General features: G+C 40.4%; 1 protein-coding gene across 4 annotated transcripts in view; it reads left to right on the forward strand.

Moving 5' to 3' along the window:
- The first annotated feature begins 324 nt into the window (after nt 1-324).
- Nucleotides 325-27,901, forward strand: part of GRM5 (glutamate metabotropic receptor 5) — a 255,510-nt gene continuing 227,933 nt past the window's right edge. The window contains exons 1-3 of one of the 4 annotated variants that reach the window (XM_061457941.1): nt 325-345; nt 1,481-1,841; nt 9,863-10,744. In XM_061457941.1, the coding sequence (XP_061313925.1) occupies nt 10,066-10,744 (679 nt within the window). In that variant the 5' untranslated portion in view covers nt 325-345; nt 1,481-1,841; nt 9,863-10,065. Of the gene's footprint in view, nt 346-1,187; nt 1,842-9,862; nt 10,745-27,901 lie in introns of those variants that run through there. The other 3 variants (XM_061457940.1, XM_061457943.1, XM_061457942.1) reach the window with 3 other exon arrangements.

Consider the following 27,901-nt stretch of genomic DNA (forward strand, 5'->3'; position numbering starts at 1 on the left):
CTAAGAATAGCTTTGAATAAAGAGATGATCTCCTGCTGGCATTGTGTTGCGATGGTTCCTGGTTGTTTGTTGTTGTTGCTGCTGCAGTAGGAGTGCGGGGAGGTGTTGAGTTTGTCAGGGCTCAGGCTACACAGGACACTTCCCACCCGCATATGTGTGCCCACTCCCCAGAACTCCCTCATCCCACGTTCAGAGAGGTGGTACCCGGCCCTGTGCCGGGGGCCCTTGCTCAGGGCTGAGTGCTGCTGAGAGCAGGAGCTGGATGTGTAGGGCTGAACCGAGAGAGGGAGGAGGAGAGAGGGAGGGAGGGAGCTTTGAGAGGATGCAGGGATGCCAGAGGAGAAGGTAAAACCTCGGCTGGCTTCGGGAAGGAAAGATAGATGTGGGGAGCAGGTAGTTATCAGGGCAGAGAGGTGCTACCTCTGTTAATGGAGGGTGGGGATGCGAAGGGCCAGAGGGCACGGAGCTGATGGGCAAACCCGTGCGACTGCAGAAACGGTCCGGGGATGCTGGCTGCGGAGCCAGCGGGCTGGTAGGGAAAGGCAGGGGACAGGGGGAGGGCGGGAGAGAGCACGGCAGGACGGGAGGTGTTTGCTGGGGACAGGCGGGGATGGGGCAGAGGACACGTCCCGCCGGGCTGCCCTTGGCGCAGGCATCGCTCTTCCTCTCTGCTGGTACCCGGTGCTGCCGCCCTGTAGCCAAAGGAAGGGGTGAGATCTGGAGAGGGCAGCCTGTCCTTCCAGGGACAAACAGTCCCTCCTTTGGCTCGATACCGCTGGCTGTGTGCGTGTAGGGAGGGTGGTCTCTGCTGTTGCATCCCCCTCTCTCCGCTTGCAAAGGAGCAGCAGGCAGTGCCCGGGGCTGGCAGGCGGCTTGGGTTCCTGGAGGGTTCTATGCCACTTGGTGGCACTAAAAGTTGCTCTGAAGACCAGCGCTCTCCCGGTGCAAAGGGCCCCCGAGCCAGCAGCCCCTGCCCGCAGCAGCTGCGCGCCCGTGGTGGGAGGCAAACTCCGGCCGTTTGCAAGGGGCTGCCGGTCCGCAGGGGTAAACTCTGCCCCAAGACTCGGGTTTAAACAGACCCTCCTGAAGCATCTATCGCTTCCCCCCACTCTCCTGCCCCCCGCCTTTTCTTAATCATTTTATTCAGATGATACTGCTTTCTTACTTGCTGGAGGGTAGCGCAGGAGGGAGGTGTCAGTTACAGGGGTACTTTGCAACCTTCAGATCATCTGGAGAGATTTTGTTGCAGGGCAGAATGCAGGGTTAGCCCCTTATAGACGCAGAGAGGTTGCTGCCGTGCGTAGAGGAGGGGCAGAGGTGTTTAAGCAGGTGGGTCAAGCTGCAGCAAGTATTTAGGAAGACCAAAGACTGTGGTGGCAGAGAGCAAAGACCCATCTGTTGTTTCATCGTTTGTTTGTTTATTCCTCCTCCTAACGCCTTCTCCCCCTCCCACCTCCCCCCACCCCCCTCTTAAATCCAGGGACCATTCACGCCTCTTGCAAATGAGACTTGGGCGATGCTGAGAGAGCAGCGTGTTGCGTGGCGTGTGTGTGTGCACGCATTTGAGGGGGTAGGATACTCGGTCCTCAGCATTTGCCTGTGATCAGAAGAAAAGAGGATGTGCCCATAGCTGGAGGAGTGACAACGCTAGCCGAGCTGGGCTCACCTGCTGGTGATCTTTGCAGAGGCATTTGAGGATTATTCAGCTCCAGAAGGTCTGTGTGAGGAATGCTATCTCTGCTGTGGCTGAAAATAGGAGGTGCCTACCCTTCTTGATTATTGCCACTGAAAGAACTGCTTTGCCACCACTGTAGGAAGAAGCAATTGCTGCCACCGACGAGGTAATGCTGTGGGGTGGGAAAGGGGATTTATGTGCCCTGGGTTGCAGACAGAAACCCTGTGGATGTGGGATGAACTCTTTCCCCTCCCTCCCTCCCTCCTGCTTTTGTCCTGTGCCCTACTTGCCGGAGGACAAGTGGAGCTCTTGGGGGACCAGCAAGCCAACTGGTCGGAGCACTGGAGGGCAGCAGGCACTGATCCCTCCCCAAGAATAGCATATGTGTGGGGCTGAGAGAGACCAGGGGGCTGCAATACCTGGGCTTGTTGGTGTGTGTGATATAGCCCTTATGTTCACTAGTGGGGATCTGTTTTGGCAGGAAGAGATAATGGAAGTGGGAATGTATTTGTTTTCCAGACACAGCCAGGCTTAGCTCAGCCATAGACTTTTCTGTGTGACCTTGGGACAAATCACTTTGGCTGTGCTTGGCGAGTCCCGTCTGTTCCTTGTTTAATAATTGGAGCTAACGTCTCCACGTGCAGAAATGATTCATTAGGAGCTCAGAAGGACAGCAATACCACTAGCCAAGCAGGGAGACAGGGACCTAAGAACCAGTGTGTGTGCATAGATACACGTCTGTATGCACAGCCGCTGAGTTGTAGCAGCTCAGGTAGCAATGCTGGGAGTTAACCTTGTCCAGTAGTTTCCTCTAAGACCCAGCTCCAGGTATTGAATTTACTTGTAAAGAACGTGGTCCTGCGTGGCAGATGTGACCACCACGGCAATTTTCACCACTGGGTTATTTTGAGGTTCGGTTTTTATTTTCCCTTCCCTAAGCTTGACCAGGAGGCGATCGCTGGCGGCCGGCGGTGCTCAGCACCAGGGACAGCGCTCGCCCGCCGCTCCCCTCCCCACGGCTGCCGGCTGCCGGCTGCCCGCTGCCCCATACCCGACCTGCTGCTGTCCGCTGTCCACCCTGCTCGCCCCACTGCTGCCCGTTGCTTGTCTTCCCCCTGCCCGCTGCCGGGTGCCCCCTGCCCACTATGCCGCTTCCTGCTGCCCACTGCCCACAGCCCGATGCCCGTAGTCAGCGCTATCCCGAGATGCAGGGCTCCACCACCTCGACACCCCCATTTCATTCCATCTCCTCCTCCAGAAGGGCTTTCTGGGGGCAATGAAGGTGACTGGGTGTAGGGAAAGGCTGGATGTTTCCTTCTTCTATCACTGAGAGTGGGGGGATCATCCTGGAATCAGAGTGTTGGAAGATCGACTTGAAAACACACTGCTCTAAACAATCCTGAAAGGAAAGATACATGAAGGAGTTAACTCCAAGGCTCTTCATTCTCTATGATTATTTTTTTATTACTGTATTCCTAAACATTTCTATCCCATGCTAATATTTTGTGAACTCTCAAATTCTTTACCTGCATACTAATATTTACGATATATGATCAGGGATTCCAGGGTTAATGATTATTTCAAATGATCAGAGAGTGTTCTAGGGGTCTCTACACTGGTTCTTTGTCATTTTATTTGCTAACATGTGTAAGGCTTTTTTTGGCATAGCGGTCGTATCGGAATGCCCTTGTAGCACCACTCTTGTTGTGACTTGCAAGAAAATGGGTTGGTTTTTGGAACTACTATTGGTTTCTCTTGATCACCTCCTCCAGATCATTCATTTTGTTCAGATCATAGTTTTGTTAATTAATAAAATGTCTAGGATTACAGCTGAGATCACATCAGAGCTTTTAGTTCCTGCGCTATAGGGTATGCCAGGTTTTTGGTAACAGCAGCAATAAGTAGTATATAAATTTAGCGGAATTGCAAGCTTTGCTGGGAAGTTAAGCACCTGCATATTAAACCCAAAATTGTTTTATCAACCAGAAAGCGTGTGTGGGCATAATATAGGGAAGAAGTTTCTGGGATTTCTAAGGATCTTGCACCTAATTATAACATTCTGTTCTTATTATCTATGAAGGCATGAGTTCAGCACATCAGTCTGTTATTTTCAGTGGCTGTTCTGGCCAAATCATTAAAATTCTTCTGCACTGCTTAAGTTTCTCCTGTTTCTAAGTGGAATTACAGAAGACTGCTTCATAGTCTCTCCTGTTTTATAAGGCTATTTCCTTTGTCAAAGGGCATGATCCAATGCCCACTGGAATTCACAGAACTGATAATGCAGTGACTAATGGCTGTTTGATCTTTTAAATTCTTTGTGTGTGTGTGTGTGTGTATTTTGGTGAATAGAAAATTTAAACATCAGTAGGACTCTCAAACCAGAACAGTGTGCTCATATTTCATGATTTTCAGCTAAGGACCATTTTTGTGCATCAGATTTTCTGTGAACAAAGTGAATTACCTCCAAGGAATGGATGCATGGGACCTCCTGCAAAGAACCTCTCCATGGCATGGGGAGAAGGATTGCCAGAATAGTTTGAACCCAATGCTTAGAGTTTGCAATGCCAATTGCCAGCAGAACTGAGCAAAGGCTTAGCATCCTGAAGGTACACATTTTCCTGACTTCGGTCCCCTTGAGATGAGCTGAGAAGTCTCTCTCATGTAACTGTTTTTCTAAGGCAGTTCCATCTTTTGCTGTCTAAAGATCATCACTGTGAGATAAGTAGGACTGATTCTGAACCAGTAATCCAGTTGCTGCTTGCTAAGGTTTTGTCTTCTTTGACGATGAAACCTAGGTTGGGGTATACTGATTTGATCCATGTCCTATGGATCATTGCATTATCTCTCATCTGACAGCATTGAATTAATTGTGGTATATGCCTTAAATGAATGCCTGGAAAGCATTTAATTAGCAGGTACTTGGCTGGAAGCTATGCAGACATAATGTGTAAGTAAAATTTTTCACTGCAAATCAATTCATTTTAGGGGCCTATTTTGTTTTGTGATTGCTCTTATCCTGAAAATCCTTCAAAGAGACCTTAAACTTTAGATGTCTTTTCAGATGTTTGACCAATAGAATTCTTCATGTGCTGAGCATATTCCCAAGTGCTTTTCTGGTTTTGACCATAATTCCTCATTCCATCACAGCGCTGTTCTGTGATTCAGTAATCTGACATTTTATTTTTATTATTTAAATCTGCCTGAAGATTTAGACACTATGAACAAACAGGCTTCAAAATCACAAAATTTTACGCAGCAAAGAAGAAACCTTAAAGAAAGTGTTGCCCTTTCTCTGATAAAAAACAAAGACTAAATCAAAGACTTCCCTTTGCTGAGTTTATGTTTTACTGCAAGAAGCCACACAGCCAAGATAATTCGGATTGCAAAAAAGGACAAGAAGGTCCTTCGCTTTGGGGTCACTAGTGGGCGCTGCTATAATAATATAAGTCCCATCAGGAAACGGTTTCATTCCTCAGGTTTAAACACTGTTGCACCTGCGGTAGTAGAAGCCCTTAAGAAAAGTCAGACGTGCCCCATGCATGAACTCCCAGCTTCATGCAAAGTGGGAAATCAGCACTTTGTGAACTGCTCTTCATAGTCTGATTTCTTTAATTTAGATTTAATTAATGCTGTTAGATATTAGGACTTGTTTTGTTTCTTTTGGTCTGGAGAGACTATAAATAGGTGGACTTGCATTTGAGGTTAAAGAAAGTAATTTAAATGTTTGTGTGATAGAATATTCATGGAATATTGTGGATGCTCATTTTCTACTCGGTTAAACCTCAACATGAAGTAGCTGGAACTCTGCCCTAAAGGGACAGCTGAGAATTTCTCCTGACAGACACTGGCATAAAGTTTTTGCTGCCAGGGAGAGCAGAGGTTATAGGAACATGTCGAGTGCTTCATCAGAGCTGTGCCTTCAGCCATCTGGGTAGGCTTTACATTTTTGTCTAGGGCAAGACTGAGCAAAAGACAGATAGGCAGAAATATCTTTCTGTCATTACTTCTGCAGTTGCTCCAAATGTGAAGGTAGCGCATCAGCAGACAGAGACAAAAGTGTCTGTCATCTGTTGTTAAAGCATATGACTTCAGGATTGGTTTATAGCTATATCCACAGCTGAAATAAGCTACAGACCTTGATACATCAGTAATTAAGTGCCTATTTCCATTTTGCCTGTGCTGCAGTAACCTGGGAGTAATCCCTTGGCACTGAAAAAGTTGAACAGTGTGCAAAGTAAATTTGACCCTAAGTGCTGTTCATGTTCATTTGCTTGTCCATCAATGAAAACAAGTAAATGCAGATAAATTATTAATTGTGAAACAATTCCCATTACTTTATACACGCGTTCAGGATTTCACTGTATTTGATGCTGCTACATTTCTCAGCCTGAAGGTTGCAGTGTGTCAAACTCCCTTTAGGGTTCTCTTTAACAATTTAAACAGGAGTTATATTTAAGCTTATGAAATTTTCTTTAACTTTATTTTAGTGCTCATTCTGCTTGCAATAATAAGCTTCCTATAGTAGAAAAAAACAATAATAAATGTAAAGTGACTTGTATGTGATACTTCTGAGGAAGAGAAATACTAAAATTGTGCATTTGAACAGTTCCCTCGGCCATCTTCTCTTCAGGAGGATGTTCTCCAGGAAATGTAATTAGTGTGCTTAGTCTATCTGCTCCCTGATCAGTCATTTTGGCCTAAAATGGAATATGTTACTTGATTACTCTCATGGCATCTTTGCATGGCATAACCATCTGTGTCCAGTGGAAGGATGACAGGCAATAAGCTCAAACTGAAATACAGGAAATTCTGTTTAAACATTAAAAAAGAACCCTTTTTACTGTGACTGTGGTCAAACAAGTTGTTAAGAAAAGTTGAGTCTCCATCTTTAGATATATTAAAAACCTGGCTGGACATGAAGCTGAGAACTGCTTTAGTTGAACTTGTTTCAAGCAGTGTGGATGGACCAGACACCTTCCTGAGGTGTCTTCTCACCTCAATCATTCTTTGACTTTTAGGTTTCTGAGAGCAAAAGGAAGCCCATTGAGCCAGATATCTGTTATACAAATACAAATCCATTGAAATCCAGCAGGCTCACTTAGGCATGCCAATATAAATTCCAGGTTGTTTCACTGCATTATGAAATCCCACAGAAAACATTGCCTTCAGATGCTTTGGATATGAGTCCTAAGCCTAACAGTATGAAACATAAGCATTTTTCTTGATGTAATTTGTAGCAGTTTTGGAAGTCCCAAGTAAATTGACTTTCATTTTAGTGCAGTGGGTTATGTGGAGAAAGTTCATTAGTTGTGGAGCAACTGTAGTCTGCATCTGGCCTCTCTTTTCCTTTGGATGCCGTGGAGTGGAAGAACTTGAACGCTTTTAGAAATTGCTTTTGGGTCATAGGAACCCCCCAGCCATGAGATCTGTAATTATTATGGACCCAGAAATATAAAGGAGACCTTCAGCTTTACTTCATTCTTTACTCTGTAATTTTACACTGATAGATTCAACTGTAGACTGAGAAGAGCAAACAGCTGCTCTCTGGAGTGAAGAAAAAAAATGGTCATGCTGCTCTCTTTTTCTTGCCTATCCTGTATGGAAATTGTTTAATTCCCAAACATACCATTCCTAAACAGAACCGTATTAATAAGCTTGACCAGAAATGTGATCGATGTGTGCTGTAGAATTCAAATAGTGGATAGGGACTGGATTTTTTTTTGTCTGTCACAAGCTCACCCCAGTCCTCTGAATTCTATTTGTACGTATGCAGCTGCACAGGCAGCTAGGTTATAAAAAGACATCTAATTGTATATCCAGTTACAGTCTGAGGCAGAGCTGGCATTTGTCTAGATATGCTTGTGCTCTGTATAGGTAGCCTTAATTTGAGAAGCTCAGAAGAATAAGCATCCATGGTTTTAAATAACAGAGTACTATTTCTGTTCAAATCTTAGCAAGTTAGTAAGTAATTAACAACTTTTTTTGAAGTGATAATATATTAATTGGAGGTATAGGAATTTAACAGCTGTGATACAGTACAAACATATCCCCTGTCCATCATCCTTCACGTTGCTTACAAATTATACAGTACCATCTTCAGAGTCACGGAACAAATAATTGGAAGACATAAGCAGTAGTGATATTCTGTAATTAGAGACTAATTAACCTGAATTGAACTGCTGTTATTCCTTAGTGTCAAAGGCTTGCAGTATTGATAAGACAACTCTTCACAGACTAGAAAAAAAAGTCTTGAAACTCTCTACAGCTATCTGAACCTTATTTTGTTGTTAACACTTTTTATTAGTAAAAATGAATGTTACATGAACTTGTTAATATTGAAATTAATATTACAAAGCCATTTCTATTCATTCCCTTTTTAACAATTTCAGTTTCATTTGGGAATGCTCACAGAAATATGGTGTTATTTACTCTGTGTAAATACTTTATAACTTATAGATGTCTAGGTGAAATAATAATTAAACAAGGCTTACATCAAGCAGAAAAGTGGGTTTAGGTTTGCTTGTCTCATCGTTAGAATGAGGAAGATTTTCTCTGTGGCACCATATGGAATGACCTAGCTATGAGGGGTAAATTCAATATTAAAATACTGCTAGATTTTCAGACTGTAAGAAATAGAGGTAGATTTCCTGTAGCAAGGATTTCTTTCGCTTTACAAACCTATGTATTCTTAGAGCAATTGTTAATGGATTAGAATCCGTTAGAATTAGAGCTATGTGGATAAAACTGAGGTTAGGATCTGTCTCAGAATTTTGCAATTGTTTTGTCAACAGTGGAACTGGGCATGTGGTTCACTAAGTAGCTCAGCATCCTCCTAGGTCTAAGAGTGCGCTTAACTTTCTGTACTATCAATGGATGCACTGGCAGGCGCAGAGCAATAGACGATACTTTAATGTGCTCAGGAATCAAGACCTGGACAAACTACTGTTGAAGCCATATATTTAAAACCAGAAGCCTCCTGCTGCAAATCCACTGCTAGGTGCAGAACATTTTCAGGTACACTTTCAAGTTCCACTAACCACAGCCAAAGAGAGGAAATCTTTGCTGATTCTTTTCTTTTTTTTCTTTTTTTTTACTAATCTTACATCAACACCAAAGCTGAGTGCAGATTGCATTGCAGACTATCAGCAAACATAGCAGATCAAATATTTTAGGTACTAACGTATTTGTATAGTCTCGTGTTGATTTCTTTCCACCAGTGAGGTCTGTAGAGTTGTCTACAGTACCAGGATTTGTCAAAATGCTTACTGCTGATTTTTGATTTAAGGATATAAAAAGCTGAAAAGAAAATCACTGCTCTGCTGTTTTAGAATTGTTGTTACTCTGCTAAAACATTCATTGCTTGAAACAAATACAAATATTAATACCAAAATTAACTTCCTTAATCCTTATTTTAAAAGTTAATCTGTTTCATGTTATGCTTTACAAAGAAAAAAACAGATTTACAGATTTGAAGAATCAGATTCTGCATGCCTTAGAATATTTCAAGAACAACTCTGTTTGTCAACAGCAGCTTCCTAGTGCTATAACTGATGACATAGTGCTGCCTCTGGTACGTTAGTGTGACATTTTCATTTGTGATATAGAAAGTGTCTGAAAGTAAAGGGATTTGTTTCAAAGACACACATTAGGAATGGCAACATCTTTCTTCTATGGAATTAAATACTTGTCTGTCTTTTGTGCTTTGGAAAATATTTCCCAAAAGAATTTTTAAACAAGAGTGTCAGAAAGACACTGATTTATACCAGCAAAAGTACAAGCCTAAGGTTGTGAAGCACTGATGTACTGTAATGTTTTCCAGTTTGATAATGATGGAAATAAATGTATATAGGAGACAATGTATTATAATCATCAAGGGGTAATGAGTTTAAACTTAAACAGGGGAAGTTCAGGTTAGATACAAGGAAGAAGCTCTCTACTATGAGGGTGGTGAGGCACTGGATCAGGTTGCCTAAAGAAGTGGTAAATGCCCCATCCTTGCAGTGCTCAAGGCCAGGTTGGACAGCGCCTTGGGCAGAGGGGCTGGAAGTCGATGATCTTAAGGTCCTTTCCAACCCTAACCATTCAATGATTCTATGATTGACAACAGCAATAGGTTCAATTTTAGAACAGATTATAAACCTGACATTATAACTAATTTTAAAGTTCTTTCTCTATTTATTTTTGAAGGTTATGAGGATTATGATCACATGTACAGCTCTGCATAGCTGTCCACCTGGAGATGATGGCAACTCATTAGCGAATACATGCAAACTCTTGGTTAACCATCAGCATAGTGCTCCTTTTATCCAAAAGATTTGATAACTGCTCTTCACCGGCTCTCTGATTTTGTTTCATCATGCTGTCTCTACCAGCCTAAACCATTTCCTAAAATGGTCCTTTTGGTGTTCCTTGCAATCCTGTTGTTGAAGGAAGATGTCTGTGGGAACTTCAGGCTTTTGGTTTCAGCACAGGCAAATGAAAGAAGGGTGGTTGCACACATGCCTGGTGATATTATCATTGGAGCTCTATTCTCTGTTCATCATCAACCAACCGTTGACAAGGTTCATGAGAGGAAATGTGGAGCAGTGAGAGAGCAGTATGGCATTCAGAGAGTGGAAGCAATGCTACATACCCTTGACAGAATTAATTTGGACCCCACATTGCTGCCAAATATAACACTAGGATGTGAAATAAGGGACTCCTGTTGGCATTCTGCTGTGGCTCTGGAGCAGAGCATTGAGTTTATAAGGGACTCTCTTATTTCATCAGAAGAAGAGGAAGGGATGGTTCGATGTGTGGATGGATCGTCATCATCTTTCCGCTCCAAGAAACCCATTGTTGGTGTCATTGGACCTGGCTCTAGCTCAGTTGCCATCCAGGTCCAGAACTTGTTGCAGCTTTTCAATATACCTCAGATTGCTTATTCTGCCACAAGCATGGACCTAAGCGACAAAACTCTGTTCAAGTATTTTATGAGAGTTGTTCCATCTGATGCACAGCAAGCAAAGGCTATGGTGGACATTGTCAAGCGCTATAACTGGACCTATGTTTCTGCTGTACATACTGAAGGTAAAAGATTTTTTTTTTTCATCTAAGAAAGACTTTGAACTACTTCAATCTGGTCTAATAGGTAATGATGTTTGATGTTTTTTTTCTCAGTCAGTTGTCAGCAGGATAGACTTTATTTAATAACAACATCACATTCTTTACAGTGCTGAAGTAGCATCATGTTGATAATGGCTGATAACAAAGTTTGAAATATAGTATTGTGTGTGTTCTAGGGCTACTTATTGCTAAAAATGCTTACTCTGGAATCTCCTAAGTGACCTTAATTTAATTTAGTTGACATGTATTTATTTTTCTTTATCGACCAATCACTGTATTTATGTAGAATAATCATTTTCACAATATTAATATCAGTGCATAATGAGAAAGTGTCTGGTCTTCCTAGTGCATAAGAGAGCTGAATCATAATTTGAAACTGTAGCTGAGTCAGAATGTGTTCTTGCTTAACATCTGAGCCACAGAGGCATGAATACAGGAAAACGTGTAATTCTGGCTAAAATTTGAATTTTAATAGTACTTCATGGAGTATTGCAGACAATTCTTGCTCTGCATCTGGCCATTGGTTTCAGGAGTGAGCAAGGGAAGTCTCCTTGAATATTCTTCACATATTTATGCTTCATCAGGTGTCCAGAAAATCAGAACTGTGTGCTAAATTGCTTTCCTCTTTTTATTATGAGTTAGAGCTTAAGCTTTTTACCCAGTGTTCAAAAGAGTGCATGATTAAAGGGAATAGCAATGGAAAAGCTTGCCTGATTTCATTATTCCTTGTACTGACAGAGTTGAGTGGGTTCATCTTGCTATAAGGACTAGAATTTCGTACTGCCTTAAGAGCAGGTTTCACCAGCCCCTGCCTAATGACAACAGTATATAATGAGTTTTCCAGAATTAGGTTCTGTGATGAATTTTAGGATACCACCAAGTCATCTCTGTTCAAAGAGGTGAACACTGAATGGAAAGCTCAGAATATTATCTGGGAATGAAAAATGTTATTAAAAGATTGAGTAGTGGTGGCAACGTTGCTGAACAGCAGCAGATGCTGCTGGATTTATTACAGCCAATAGAAAGCAGATTGTCCTTCCCACACACTGAGTGCACTTCTCTGGCAGACTTTATGCTATTCAAAGCCCTTTTTGAGGAGATGCTGGGCCAGTGCTAGTATGTAGAGATCTTCTTCCTCCTAGAGATATGTAGGGATCTTGTTCTGCAGTATCAAAAAAAACCCTAAGTTAGAACGTGCTTGCAGATTATTGAAATCGTGTTTCCATCATAATGAAAGCTGGTAAATCACTGCAGCCTCTTTTGTATGGGAATGCATGAATATATTATCAGTTTCATATAACAGTGTATAAATCACTCTGCGTCACATCATGTGGTGAAGGTATTCCTTGCCAGCTGATGCCTTTGGCATGGCTTGGTGTGCAGCCTTCATTTCACAAATATGTATGAATAACATCATGGTCAAAAATAACACCACTGATGTATCACATTAGCATAAGATTTTCTACCCTGACTACTTTTGATGAACAACTTTTACACCTTTGCTTATTGAAAGGGAATGCTTATTTATTCAGTGTAGGAATTTTAAAGCTTATATCAAGGTCTGATTCTTCACGGAGTGAGAATACTTACTTTTACCACTTTCTGTGGACACTCTGTTTGGAGCAGATGGTAACATATGGCATGTTAATCTTATGGCAGAGGAACTTTGCATTGTTCATTGAAAAGAAGGGAATAGGGACACAAGGGTTGAAGCTAGAGACAGCTTCTAGGGGCAAGACAAGAGTAGTAAATGACAGAGGAGCTGAGTATGAAGAAGGAGAAATGAATGATATATTTAGTATATGTACCCACTTCTGATAGTATTGAAGTGGACAAGATAGGTGGTACACTGCTAATTCCTGAGGCCTCATATTGGGCTCATATCATACATAGCATATTTAGAGCAATATAATTCTGGAATTCAGTGAACAAACATTAAACTTGGGTTCTGGGAACCTTATGATTCTGTTATCCATTTATATAGTGTGGTCATGATGAATATGCTCTCCAGTTAAATAACATCACACAAATTTTTTCTAATAATAGAAGAGAAGGTATGTGCAATCTGATAGAAAAACACGAACTAGTCAAGGTGTTTCTTTAAAATGTGATGATGTCTGAAGTTCTGGGTACTTTCCAATGATAATGGCAGATGCTACCCATTCCAGTAACAGGTTTTTTTCTAAATCACCATGAAAAATCCCTATAGTCAAATGTTAAAGGAAAGAAATTAAGTAAACAAGCAGAAAAAGAAATTATATATTTATATTATTTCTGGTTTTGTACTTGTTTTCATTTTAATACAGTATCTGTTTACTTGTAAACAATTCTGAATATGTCCCTGTACTCAATGTCCTACATTCACAGGTACTACTTCAAAACAGCAGAAAAAAAAAATCATTGAATCTTGCTTGCAATTTTTGTCAACGTAGGTTCTTGTCAACCCATTGAAATCCATCCTTCTTTCAGCACTTCCAGTAATTCTGGCCAGGCTATGCTGGAGACCATTTTATTTGAAGTTTGCATACTGATCTAATTCTTTCAGCTGACCTTACAGATGTTTGGTTCTCGTTTTTTTTTCCATCAATGTGATAGGAGCAGTAATCTTAAACAAACTTTCCTTAAACTAAACCAACTTTCACTTCTAAACCCAACTTTGCAGACAGACAGCAAGTCAATAATGTAGCCTAGAACTCGGTCTGTGCCTCTCATTGAGGCAAAGTAACTCAGCAGAGAAGAAGCCCCTAGTTTAGTACCCTGATTTTTCAGAACACATTAGGAATCCTATTTAGCTCATGTAACTGTTATCTACCCCCAGGTAAACTAATGTACATAGAAGGCTGTAGAGAAGAAAATAATAAATGGGCCATGCAGCTGAAGCATTGTCTCAGACTTTTCTTGCTTAACCACTCAACAGAACAACTAATCAGAAATGGTCAGGGAAACCAGGGGGAAGCTTGGTGTCTGCCACAAGAGGCAAAAAAATATTTACCTCATTTCCCAAACTAAAGCATTCCCTGGTGTTTGTGAAAGATCAGAGGAAAATACATATGATTTTCTCTTCTCCCATCATTGTGTTTTGAAGGCCTCTTAAAGCCCTTTTGAAGTCAATACATTCCCGTTGACTAGACTGATATTTGGAACAGGCCTTCCTAGTCAGAAACAAGGTCAATCCCGGAGAGTCTGTGTTTGAAATTTGCCTGGAGCCCAATGTATTAGTAATTTGAAAGACAATTTTTATTGCCTTTGGAAACCATCTATTTTGCCACTCTGAATTAAGAGGTGATGTATGCTGAAAAATAGAATTGCACAGGGGTACAATTGAAGCACAATAGGTCAAATTTGTTTGGGGTGGCAAGGGATAAGTTTCACTGTAATGTGCAAAAGGTGTGATTTACTTTTGAGCACAGCCTTAAGTAAGAAGACACTTTGTTAACATTTTCTTTAGACTTCTTTGCCGGTAAACATTGAAGCAAATGTCATCCTCATCCTCATCTTCAAAGTCCTCTTTGTTTAATATCACTTTCCTCCATGCAAATTTATCATAAGTGCATGTAAAAAGGTGGTTCACATTAATTTTCTTAGGATGTACTCAGGCAAGCCTAACAAAAACAGAACCTTATTTTTCCTGTAGAGGAGGGTTATGTCACACACTTCATGTTTGTTCAAATATGCCTGGTTGCAAAACTATTTTTGCTACATCTTTTGCTACAAAGTAAAGAGCAAAATGAAAATTAGTCCTAGTCCGTGAGAATAGAATAGAATGATGAAATGAATGAAAGACCTGCAACTAGTTGACCTTAAACCTGCTGCTTGAAACAAATTGTACTTAGATGAAGTTGCAGAGATTTTTCATCTGGACTCCAGATTTTTGTCCTTTAGATACAAAAACTACATTATGAACACAAATATTATTTGCTTTTCACAAAATATAATCATAAAAACTTAGAATCACAGAGTCATAGAATCATAGAATGATTTGCGTTGGAAGGGACCTTAAAGCTCATCCAGTTCCAGCCCCTTGCCATGGGCAAGGACACATTCCAGTAGACCAGGTACTTCAAAACCCCATCCAACCTGGCCTTGAACACTGCCAGGGAAGAAGTCAACATCTGCTCTCTGAAGCCCAGGGTAGTAAGCTTGCTGTGCATCCTCCTTGCTGACCTAAGGATCTTGGGCTCTACCATGTCATGGTCACTACAGACACGGCTGTTCCGGAACTTCAAATTCACCATCAGCACCTCTCCTTGATGGCTCCTCTATTCTCTGTTGTTGTGAAACCGTAGCAGTAGATAATAGTTAATAGACTGAGACTTGGTAATATGAGGCTTGGTAGTTTCTCCATGACATCCTTGATTAGAGCCCCAGGTAGGCTCTTCTCTATAGACACACTTCTCTATAGAGTGTGTCATGTCAGTAAATGGGTTCTTCTGTTCCTCTCAGAAGAGAGTTACCTGCTACTATCACCCTTCACCTTTTCTCAGTTGTGCTGGTTGTTATACAGGGAGTAGATGTGGCTGCCTTTTTCAGCTCCAGCATCCCTCTTAATGTGACTGGTCTTTCATCCTCAGTATGCAGAGTGGTGAAGCAGTTCTGCAAGGGCACATGAGGCTCTGGGGGAAATATCTTTCTCCTGCAGGTCCTAGGTGTTGCAGTCTTCCATTCTTCTGTATTACTGTCCCCACTTCCTTCTGTATTACTGTCCCCACTTCCTTCTGTGTGTACTGCTGGTGGGATCCCTGGTTGGTTGACCATGGGCTGTGCGTGTCTGTGCTCCCCTGAGGCTTCCCTGACTCAGGAAATCCCCCTGTACTCCACAATCCCCTGCTTCATTGAAGAGCCTGCCTCCTCCAGAGCTGATCACCTCAGAAAGTGATCATGATTATAATATGATTGAAAATTAGATTAATCTTAAGTATGTGATTTTTTTTATACTTCAGATGCAGAAAAAATCCCTCTTAAATAATATACAAAAAAGGTCACTATTAGTCCATGAAAATATTTTCAGTTTCAATAAAAAATTATTTGTAAAAATCTGAAAATTTAAAAATGTCCTACCTAAAGGCTGAAGAATGTTCGACAGCAGCAAAGTTTGTATTTTGCCCTTGGGCAAAATAATGACTTAGGGGTTTTTATTTTTTAAATTACTTTTTCTTAAACTGTGTCAAAAATGTTGAGATCAGGATTTACACAATTTGATATGCTCTTGATCACCCTAATCTTGTCCCCAAAATAAAGAATATTTCCCATCTGAAAGAAAACATGGGAAAGGAAAAACCCAGTTCCAGTCTTACCCTGTTGAGGTATTTGCTCACTTTTATTGAATGTTGACATCTATAACAGATGTGGCACTTTCTTTGCCCAGTTCCAAATATTTATCCTAGCATTGCAACTGTGAAAAGTAAGGAAATGCTATCAATCAACCGGGAATACTGAGGTAGAAAACTGAAGTAGCATCAAGTTAATATTTACTCTGTTCTGCAGTGACTGATGAACCACACAGCATTTTCACATCACTGGCAGACTGCTCAGGCCAGACATAACTACTGTAAGGTAAATTGACTGATAGAAAAATACAAAACTAAGGATATATACTCTGGAGTGAAATGGGGATGAAGGATTTTAGGGGAAATAACATCAGAAGTTGAGCAAGGAGTTGTAGTGTTCTAACACTAAAAAAATCAGCAGACAACCCAAAATCACTTTGAAAGGAATGATACAAGGTGGACTTTGTAAAGAGCAAAACATTTGGATCTTCAATATGTTGCTTTGCTTCTTTTCTTTTGGGGCTAAGTGTTTGAATGTCACTTTTTCTCTCACTTAGGCTCTTTAGCTACTCAGTGAAAGTCACAGTGTCATGAAACTTGCCTTCACTGAGAAGAGACAGTGGGAGTCCAGCATCCTCCAGCTTCATCTTAAATTTGTCTTTTGCCTTAGGCCTAGCAATGTCACAGTTCTTGTCCCCATTCCCAGAGTGCACCTCTTCATTCAAGGATGGATCTATCAAGTTGATGAGATTTGGAAATCTTTCAGGAAGTAAGATTGCACTGCACAGTGCCTGCTGGGTCAGATCAGTTCTATGAAAGATGACTGTTCTAATGTATTCTATCAGACAAACAGGGGGAATGGCAGTAGTTCACTTTCCTGTATCTCTCGTTGATATTTTGTCTTTGAGATGAAAGACTACATGCTATAGACCTGACTGGAAAACAGATATTCCATACAAAGTTCCTGAAGTACTTTTTAATTCAGGTCATAATCGGGAGCCAAACCAACAAATTTTCAGTGAATGAAAGCTATAATAAAATTCAGAAGTCAATCAAAATAATCTACTTGGCTCGTGGCTATATTAAGAGTCAATAACTATAACTTTGTAAGTGAAATGGAAACTTCATTCAAAATGGTGCCAACTTCTAAAATTTTTACACAAATGTTAATGTTGACAGTTTAGATAAAAAGTGTTTTACTCAGGGAAGAGCTGGAAGATTCCCTCCCAACTGATTTTATTTGGCATGTCTTCTATGCCACCAACCCTGTATACAAATTAAACTTTTTTGGATACATTGGCATCTCATTAATAAAATAGTTAAGCAGGGGCTGATGAACTAGGTCCCATTATTCATTATTTGTTATTATTTGTGGCATTTAATAAATCATAGAATAGTTTGGCTTGGAAGGGACCTTAAAGATCATTTAGTTCCAGCCCTTCTGCCATGAGCAGGGACACCTTCCACTAGACCAGGTTGCTCAAAAGAACATTTTTACATCAGTTGTATTCCTTTTCTCTTTTGTTCTTGTTGCTATAGATTTTTCTTTTTCCATGCATGCTACCTCGTAATGGGAAATTTAAACCATGAAATTGTGAAGTAGTTTTTCCTAGATTTTAAGGACAAAAAAGCAAAAAACCCAACATTATTTTATATTCCTTGACATAGATGCTGTTATTTATATATATTAATTATATTTAAATATTTACATATTAAATATTATTTAAATACTGATTTATATATTAAAATTATTGGCTATTAAATTATATTTAAATATTTATATGTTAAAATATTTATATTTATATATATTAAATTCAGGGGAGACTGGGGCCTTGCTGTGATGAGGGCTAGGAAGAAGGGGGGGGGAGACAGAAAAGCTCTACCCAACATTACTGGAAGGACTAGGATGAGAACCTAGAGTTCTTGTTTAAGACCCCAGGTATGAAAAGACTTTACATAAGAATTTAATTTCCTACATAAAAAAGGAAAAGGAAGATGCTCTGCATTTTTCTATATCTTTTTGCATCAAAAGCATATTGTGGGTAGTTTAATATCACAGAAGTTTAACTGCATAGTTAAAGAGCAGAATGGATATTTACATCGGTCCATACATGAAAGACCATTTCCTGTACTACTTACAAGAGCTAACTTGTGATTTCTCTGGAAGCTGAGAAAGCCAAAAGGCCTGTGTTGAATCTTTGAACCTTTTCAGTCTTTCCTAAGGCAGTTCCAAGTAGCTGATTCTTGAATCATGCAGAAGACAGTCGTCTTGGATATGAATCAGAAATTATAGACTTTGCTTTAATTTAATTTGGAAGCCACTGGAGAGAAGATGACATTACATCTATCTTACTAAAATCTGATTGTAGGCTTCTGATGATGTGGAGGCATACCATGCTGTAATGCAGACTATTATACATAACTACATTGTATGCTTGCACATTAAAGTAGTGATCGGGAAGGTTATTAACAGAACAATTACCACATAGCTTGGCAACTGAATTTTGAGACAATCCTATTCATATATCACAGTCTTGTTCTCAAGAAAACATAATTTAGCTCATCATTCTAAATACGTTGACTGGAAAAAAACAGTTAAGATTTCTTCTAATTGAGGAGTTTGTTTTTCTTTTTCTCTAGAAGTGTCTGGTGACATGACTGGCCAGCTACATGATCCAGGTGATGTATGTGGAATCCTCCCTACAAAATCAATTACATTGTCCAAGGCAGACAATATGTGAGGAATGGATATTACTTGAAGCATAGCTATCAACCAAGCCCTGTCTTAAAGAAAGGCCATCAAAGTTGCCCACTATTATTAAAGTTCTTTCACTTGAAGAATTCAGGCTTAGTCCAGATGTCTTCTAAAGTTCAGACTTTAAAGTCCCGATACCCATTAAAAAATATGTGATTTTAACTAGATATATTATTCAGCAATTCTGCATTTGTTTTGTCTTAAAACAGGGCAGCTGTTTAATTTGCATATTTAGCATTTAGTTTATCATTTGGAAGCAAAGCCTTGAAGGTAAAAGATAAACTGAAATTGTATTTTATCTTCATCTGTTTCAACAATCTTCATACCCGGCTTAATTCTCAATTACATTGGAATAAGTTTCTTGGCCAAATTATCTGTTGCACCTGAATAACCTGGCACTATGTTCCATTCACCTTCTATCCGCCAGGTTGTTTCAGAGAGTCTTTGCAAGCAAGATGAGCAAGCAGTAAGGGATCACTGTGATATCCTCGTGAGGGTGTGCCCTGGCTTGCAGAAAGTATTGTAGGTGGCTGTGATCTCAACACAGTGCTGAACAAGGAGCAGAGATGCATCCTGACAGCAGGTGGAACTATATTTAGGCATGGAAAAGGAGCAAAAGCCAGCAGTTTGGAAAGGGATCTTGTACCTTCTGTTGAGGGAGGACTAGCAGTGGGGTTCATCTCTTTTCCCATTTCCATGCTGGTTTTTCAGCTCAGAGAAGAATTTTATCACAGGTTTCCAAAGAAGTCCAGGGAGGAAAATTAATAAGAAACCTGTTGGTACTGCTCATTTAGTTTTACGAGTAGAACAGAACTTCAGGTTGCATTCCATAGTTATGGAGTTCTTCCATTTCCTTCATATTTGCCACACAAAAATACAGGATTCAAATCCTTTTCATGTTAGCAGAAGCTTTCAAATAGATTAGGATATGTGCCCAAAATGAGAATATGAGAGTGTGTGTATCATCTTTTGAATATAATCTCATCTGTCTTTAGTGATGGTTATATATATAGAGGGCTTCATAATTTCTTTTCCTTCCAACAGTGCTCTCGGATGTGAAGCTACCTTGCTCATTTTCATACATATGCAAAAAGACAGTTAATTTGTCTGACCTATTTCTTTCCCTAAAGGGAAGGGATGAGACTAGCTCAAATCTAAGGGGTCTAAAAAAATGTTGAAGTAGAATCATATGTTCTCTTTCTCTGTCTTGCATGTCTTCCTGAAAGCCCATTGTACAAGGTATTTAGATACTCGACTTCTTTTCTGGCACCTCCGTACCTACTGAAAGAGGTATGTAGATGGTCTGTGTCTTGTTCAATAAGGGCCTGACAGTTTTTTTAACTTAGAATTTCTACAGGGGGATTTATATTTCTGTTTCCCAAATCCAAAGGCATTTATGCAAAAGCATAAATGTCAGAATGTTTAAGTAGTTCAAAATGAAGCATCTGGTACAATATGCATTCAGGGATCTCAACCTTATGGATTTTGTATAGAAGCTGGATTTATACAAGAACTGGGACAAGATAGAAATGTAATTTCTTTTGGTAAACTACCTAAGATTCAGTTAAGGAGTTTAAACTTTATAGTTATAAAAACCTGCTATTCAGTTTTATTGAAGAGTGAAGGTTACTTGACTTGTAGACTTACCAATTTCTCTTTTCTTCCACCATTTCCTATTTGGCTGCTTCTTCAATTGCATGACCTTCCTTACCTCTCCCTCTGGCCTATTGCCTGTTAACTAGAACTGTCTGAATCATCCAGGCAAACATAGTCCTTTTCTTCCCCTGCTCCCAAGCTGATTTTATTACAGCTCTATGCATTATTCATGTGTATTCAACCAACAGTTTATGCAGACAAATTCTGCTATGTGAGCTGCTCACAGGCTGTTCAGGCAGGGCTAGACGGTGCCTTTAGGCATCACGCTGTGGGAGGAGTGACATGTAAATGGTGCTGACCCAGGAGGCAAGGTACTGAGAAGCCTCTCAGTTGCACATGGTTGCTTATGACCATGTCAGGCCAGTGGTAAAGCTTCTCCACCCACATGCTTTTGTGTCACAGTAAGAGAGGCTATGAGAGGGAATACTACTACATCCCCAACTCTGTGCTGTGGTTCTGCCTTTATTGCTTATATAATCATAGAATCATAGAATAGTTTGGGTTGGAAGGGACCTTCAAAGGTCATCTAGCCCAATCCTGCTGCAATAAGCAACTTGATCGGCTGAAGAAGTCTGAATATGTCTCTTTGGGATGGAAATACAGCATTATTTCTTATTCTAGCACCATTAAACTGCTCTGGTCAGGAGTGGAGTCAAATTAAATCACCAGAACTTGATAATTTGGCCTCAGAATATTGAATGTGGAAAGCAAGACGATGCAGTGGCTTCTGTAGCAGGGAGTTTGGGATGGTTTATGTGGAAGTGAGAGACCCAGTTTTGTGCTCTCCTGGACCACATGTGTGGCCTGATGAAATTTGACAGATGACAGGCATGACTTATGATGGAGAGACTGGTTCAGATTGTATTGGGTTTGCATTGCAATTCCTTGGTTATAGGGGGGCAGAGGGGTGACTTCTGTGAGAAGCTGACAGAAGCTTTCCCGATGCCCCATAGAGCCAATGCCAGCTGTCTCAAAGATGAGACCACCACTGGCCAAGGCCAAGCCCACCAGCAACAGTGGTAACACCTCTGGGATAATACAGTTAATAAAGGGGAAAAGTTACTTCATGGGAGCAATTTCAGCTGGAGAGATGAATATGTGAGAGCAACATCCTTGCAGACACCAAGGCCAGTGAAAGGAGGAGAGGAGATGCTCAAGGCACCAGAGCAGAGATTCCCCTGCAGCCTGTGTTGCAGTCCCTTGTGAGGCAAGCTGAGCCCCTGCAGCCCATGGAGGCCCATGGTGGAGCAGATATCCACCTGCAGCCTATGAAGACCCCATGCTGGAACAGGTGGGTGCCCAAAGAAGGCTATGACCTTGTGGGAAGCCTGCACTGGAAATAGAGAAAATCAGTTGTAAATCTGCGTCTGGGAAGAAGGGAGGTGTTTTAAGATTTGGTTTTATTTCTCATTATCCTGCTTTCATTTGACTGGTAATAAACTAATTTCCAGAAGTTAAATCTGTTTTACCCATGATAGTAACTGGTATGGTCTCTCTCTGTCTTTATTTTGACAGATGAACCTTTTGTTATATGTTCTCTGCCCTGTGCAGTTGGTGAGGAGGAATGATTGATAGAAAGGCTTTTGTGGGCACCTGATATCCAGCCAGGGCCAACCCACCTCACAGATACTCCAAGGCTGCATTGGGCTGTATCACTACAGTATTGTGCTCAAGTTGATCAATCCATTGGGAAGTACAGCATGGGACATGATGCTGTGGTGCCGGGGATCTCAGCTTGTGGTTCAGCACAACCTGCTAGATCAGAGCCACACTGCGTGTGCCTGCAGCCCCTTCTGTAGCCTGCTGTGGACATGCCTCCAGCCATCTGCAAGGGGGCCTGCTTAATGATTTTGTAACGGTTTGGCATTTTGTAGGCTGAGGATTGGCACACACGAGTGTCTTTGAAGCATTTGCTCCAAACACCCACATTTCGAACGTGTGATGGAAGAGTTGTGGGGATTACTGCTTTGGAGAGTAAGGGACACTTAGACACTCCAAGTAATGTAGGGCAGAGAAGCTCCCAAACACTTAGTTTGTGTACATGTTCTGTTACCAAGTGCAGGTTTGCGCCCTTAGAGAAGGTACCATGAAACATTATTGAGAAGTACCTTGATTGACATGCCTCCCTTAGGAAAGCAGAGAGACAGAAGACATTGGAAGCCTGGAAAACTGAAAGCTTGAAGGCTGATTCCTATTTCTCTTTTACACACAAGCTTTTAACTGATTTTGTTTTTTCTACTCTTGAACAGTTGGTAGAGTGGGTGTTACATCCAACACCTCCGTGTGACAAATCTCAGCCTACAAAATACTGACATGTTACATTTCATTAACCATATGGGACCTAATTATTCTGCCAGCTAAAATACAGGTGCAAGTCCTGAAGGATCCATTTACTATACGTGCATAGGCCTTACAGATACTTACAGTAGGCTTGCCTATGCAAATCAGGGGGTTCATTTTACATTTGCAACGTGCCTGGCTTCATCAAGGTGTGTAGAGCCTAAGCTTTAATATATAACTCAAATAAAAGGGGAGGTTTGCTTCCAAGGTGACAGGTCTGGGGAGAGAAGGAGAGTGTCAGAGTGTGCGTACAGATAAATGACAAAGAATTGTCAAGGTCTTCCCAGAATGTCGCATTTCAGTATTTTGCAGTAATGTCCTAAAGAATATTGGCCAAAGGTAGCCACAGTCCCTGAAACAATGGACCGTTGCCATCCTCTGTATACAGACAATCTGGACCAAAGTGACCTGGATTTGGCAGTATTTTCCCTATCCTGTCTGTCTTGATGGGATTTCGGTTCACAGACATCAGCATTGCATAATGCCACTTGCAGCAATTTCATCATAGATTTTATCAGATGGGCTGTGGAAGGGTGGGAGTGAACTCTATGCAGATTGTATGTAAATGCCAGTAGGAGTCAGAGGGGAGGAAGCAGGATATCAAAGGTCTAAATGAAGGAGAAAGACAAGTGCACAAGGTTAAGAGAAACAAAGGGCAGAAATAACAATAGTGCTTAAGATAAACTGTTTTGCTGATAAAATGTCTAGATCTGAGTACTTAATACAGCCAAGAGCTTATTCAGAAATGCTTCATAAATTAATTATGATTTTACTAATAGGGAACCAAAGGACTGAAAGCTGGCGTGTTTTGCTGAAGGTCAGCCATGACACCTATTTTGTTTTCCAGACCTTTGGTCTCCCTTACACTAGTCTATCTTTTGTCATTGATGGTTATAATCTATTAATATATGGGAGGTGCCGCATTAGGTCCCTTGGCTGTTGTTCGTGCAAGTTCAGTGGGAAGTACAAGACCTGAAGTTGTTCTTAGATCAAAAGTGAGAATGCAGCAAGGTGCTCTCAAAGGACTAAATATTTCTGCAGACATGAGTAAATTTCAGGCATATGCAGACTATGGAATACAGCAATAATTCAAAACTATGTTTGCATTTATAAGCAGTTGATTTGTACTAAAAATGTCAAGTAGAAATGACTGAATATTTCTTTATAAAATGGCTCTTCAAATCAATCATGTTAATAATTTCTCATAAGCTGATGGTTTCTTTCTAGCTAGATAAATATGTCATTTTGATATAATCATGGTAGAGGTGTTACTAGCTTCATTACATAAGCAAGAAATGAGTAATTACTTCACAGTGTTGTAGAGGAGTTGTGAAAAATCATAACTAGAACTATGATAATATTTGAAAGTTTTTTTTCTGCATATTTGTTCTCTGCATTTGTGTGGAAAATATTTTTATAGCATTTTCCTTCTGTTTTCTCTGTAGAAAATAGATAAAGATTTTATAAGAAAGGGTAAGAGTTAGAGGGTTTTAAAAAGAAAAAAGCTTTTCAAAATAGGAAGAGTGGGTTTTGGTGCATTTTCATTTTCTCTTATTGGAGTTTACCATAGTCTTATCACCTATACACCACACCTCAGGACAGCCATGGGTTAGAGTTCATCTGCCCAATGGCTGTTTTCATTGTCCTCTAAAAATAGAAATGGTGACATTTGCAGTGAAATTATTTTGTTAATCTGCATGTGTGTGTGAGAAGATGCTCTGACTTTGGGGAGGGACTCTTCATTAGGGACTGTAGTGACAGGACAAGGGGTAACGGGTTAAAACTTAAACAGGGGAAGTTCAGATTGGATATAAGGAAGAAGTTCTTTACTGTGAGGGTGGTGAGGCACTGGAATGGGCTGCCCAGGGAAGTTGTGAATGCTCCATCCCTGGCGGTGTTCAAGGCAGGGCTGGACAGAGCCTTGGATGACATGGTTTAGTGTGAGGTGTACCTGCCCATGGCAGAGGGGTTGGAACTGGATGATCTTAAGGTTCTTTCCAACACTAACTATTCTATGACTTCAAAGATTAGCATTTTGCCTGGCATGTAGAATGTACTGAATAAATAATAAGACTGATTGCTTTGGGTTTAAATATATCTAAAAAGTATTTGGGGCAACATTCCAAGTAATTACATATCTCAGGGATACGGTCAGATTGTGATTATGGTCTATTTATAGGCTTTGCTTGAAGTGTTTTGATTTGTAAACTGTTGTGCTACTTCTAAAGTCCATAGTGAGGTTCCTGACTCACTCTAATCTTTGCAACTGAAAAGTCTCCAAAAAATTATCAAGTGACATTTTCTGATAGGAAGGATTTTGTAGTAAGAAAGGGCATTTATTTCCTTATTTTCAATCACATATTGCTTTAAGATTACAAATAGCTTCCAAAAAATTAAGAAGTGTTCATCAATTACTTACAAACTATGTATTAATTAGGTGTCAAGCCTTTCTTAGGTCAGTAGCACTGAAACCCCAAGTTTTGCAGTCAAGCAATCTCCTGAGTTTTTCAGGAATTCAATATCAAGCAGAGATATCTGAGCTGTCTGTGAGTAAACCAGTTGTAGAAAAATCACTTCTTGGGTGCTTAGTTTGGTTCTTGGTCTGAGCTACATAGCCTTGACTCAATGCTGTGCTTGTATAGCATCCTGTCATGCCCTTCTGCGCTGCACCATTAGCGTCCATATGCATTGCCAGGATGTTCAACAGGAACATCAGGATTTCTCTCACAAGCCAGTAAAACTATTTTTCATTTCATTCTGCCACTCTGCATTTCTTTGTGCATCATGGTGATTCTGTTGTCTATTAATGTGAACTGAAAGCTTTTCCTCTCTCTCATTACACTTCTGAATAACATCTAGCATCAAGGTACCCTCACCTTAGCTCTTCCACATATATGCAATTATAAGTAATTTATGAAAAGACTTTCCATTCCCATATAGTAGCACACACAGTCTTGACTTACTTTACTGTTAAAGCCTGAGTCTTTTTCTTTCATTGACTGTTTTATTTCTTTAGCCCAGAAAGTGCAGGGATTAGACAAAAAGAGATGGCAGTTTCAATCCATCATGTACTCTGCAGGGTTCTGGTTCAGCAAGTGCTCTGAACCCTTTTGCTTTTTCTACTCTGAGCAGCTCAACTGGCTAAGAATCGTCAAATCAAAAAAATGTCCTTTATAGATAGACAATAGACTTCTGAGTGCATGTTGGACAAGTTTTCATTATCTGCTAGAACAAGAACAATGCTAATGAACAAATTGCCTGCTTGCCTTGATTGCATGTTTTGTCAAGGACTTACTGTGTGTGGAAATCAGTTTATTGCTTTTCTTCCTTGCAATACTTTTCCCTTTGCCCTTTGGTCTTGTCTGAAGCAAAACCAGCTCTGTTACTGTAAATGCTGTAAAACCAACACCTTGGAATCAACTTGTTGGAGACCACTGATGGCCAGCAAAATGCTGTTTCTGCATATTTCTGTTGTTGACACGAAAAATGGTACTTGTTGGTATATGTTGGTAGCTTGAAATTGTATCTGAAAATTATTGAGCACCCACTTGGGACTTTGGACACTATTCCAGTTCTGGTGTCAAGACCTTATATTTCTCATATTTCTAAAAGTAATTCTAGTCTTTTTGAAAAAGATTAACCTGAAGCTGCTTGGGATAGGACATGGAATCTTCCTGGGAATATGCACATCTCAAAACAAAAAAGATTAAAAGCTCAACTTAAGAATTGCCCTTTCTAATTGTTAACTCATATCCTGCCTCCCTTCTGAACCAGTGCAATGATCCCTACACAAGGCAAATTTTCTATAATGAGGACTGGACCTAAGCAGTGGATGCAGACCAATCTATGTTACTTGTCCTGTCCCTTGTCCAGTATTCTATTATGCAGAAACCCTTTTGTGAACATAAAGAAGCCGCATCCTCCTTGAGAGCTCTATAGCAGCAAATGCCACGTATGTCTGAATTCTCCGTTGCTATACCTGAAGAATCTTCATTTGCTTGTTCTTGAAAAGCTGATACAATCTGATCATACCAGACCTGCCTATTTTGAATACTTCATGACTCACACTGTCTCCAGCTGTGCCTGGGAATTATTTGGGACAGGCTTATTTGATCCAGGCAAAAATGATTCCAGGGACTATTATAACAATATAATGCCATGAGAATCATGTTTCAGTACTAAGGAATGTTCTCTGGTGATGCTTTAATATACTAATATAAATGCTACCTTGGTTTCTTAATAAATATCTTTCTTAACCTGCAGGCACATATTAAAGAAAGTAGCTACGATTGCAAGCACAAACACATAGATTTTCCCTCCATTAGAATCTTTGTATCGTTTTCTTTGTTTTCCAAGGATCATAATTCCTTTACAGTTTTCTACCTGTTATTGAGATACTTAATAGGCAAAAAAATATTATTATTATTAAATGTGCTTTGTTTTATTGGAATGAATAATGAGACACTAAAAAATACTAGTTGTGAGCTCACTCAGTTTTAATTAAATGAATATATTTTGTATAAACATTATTGTTTATTGGAAGATGGGTAATTTTAAAAGAGCAGGTATTTGAGATATTAATAAAATAAGGAATTACGTAAATTAAACTACTCAGGATCAGACGTTCAAATGAAGCAAAAAGGCCACTAAGGCATATATGGCTTTCTTATCCAAAGTTTTCATCCCAGTGAAGGGTATCTATTGGAATGAGATCTGTTGGGAATAGATTTTCCCACTGGGAATGGAGGGAAGAGCTTTAAAATTCCTCAGAAAGTTTATTTAAATAATGTACCCTGGATATCATAAAATCAACATATTATCATGGAACGGTTGGAAGGAACCTAAAAGCTCATCCAGTTCCAGTCCTCTGCCACAGGCAGGAACACCTTCCACTAGAGCAGGTTGCTCCAAGCCCCGTCCAACCTGGGCTTGAACACTGCCAGGGATGGGGCAGCCACAGTTTCCCTGGGCACCCTGTGCCAGGGCTTTATCATCCTCTCAAGGAAGAACTTCTGCCTAATATCTAACCTAAATCTCCCCTCTTTCAGTTTAAAGCCATTTCCCCTTGTCCTGACTCTACATTCTCTTGTCAAAAAACCCTCT

This window comes from Pezoporus flaviventris, unplaced genomic scaffold, assembly GCF_033815535.1.
Source record: "Pezoporus flaviventris isolate CSIRO_AGI_PZ_B2104156 unplaced genomic scaffold, CSIRO_AGI_Pfla_v1 ptg000025l, whole genome shotgun sequence".
NCBI lineage: Eukaryota > Metazoa > Chordata > Aves > Psittaciformes > Psittacidae > Pezoporus > Pezoporus flaviventris.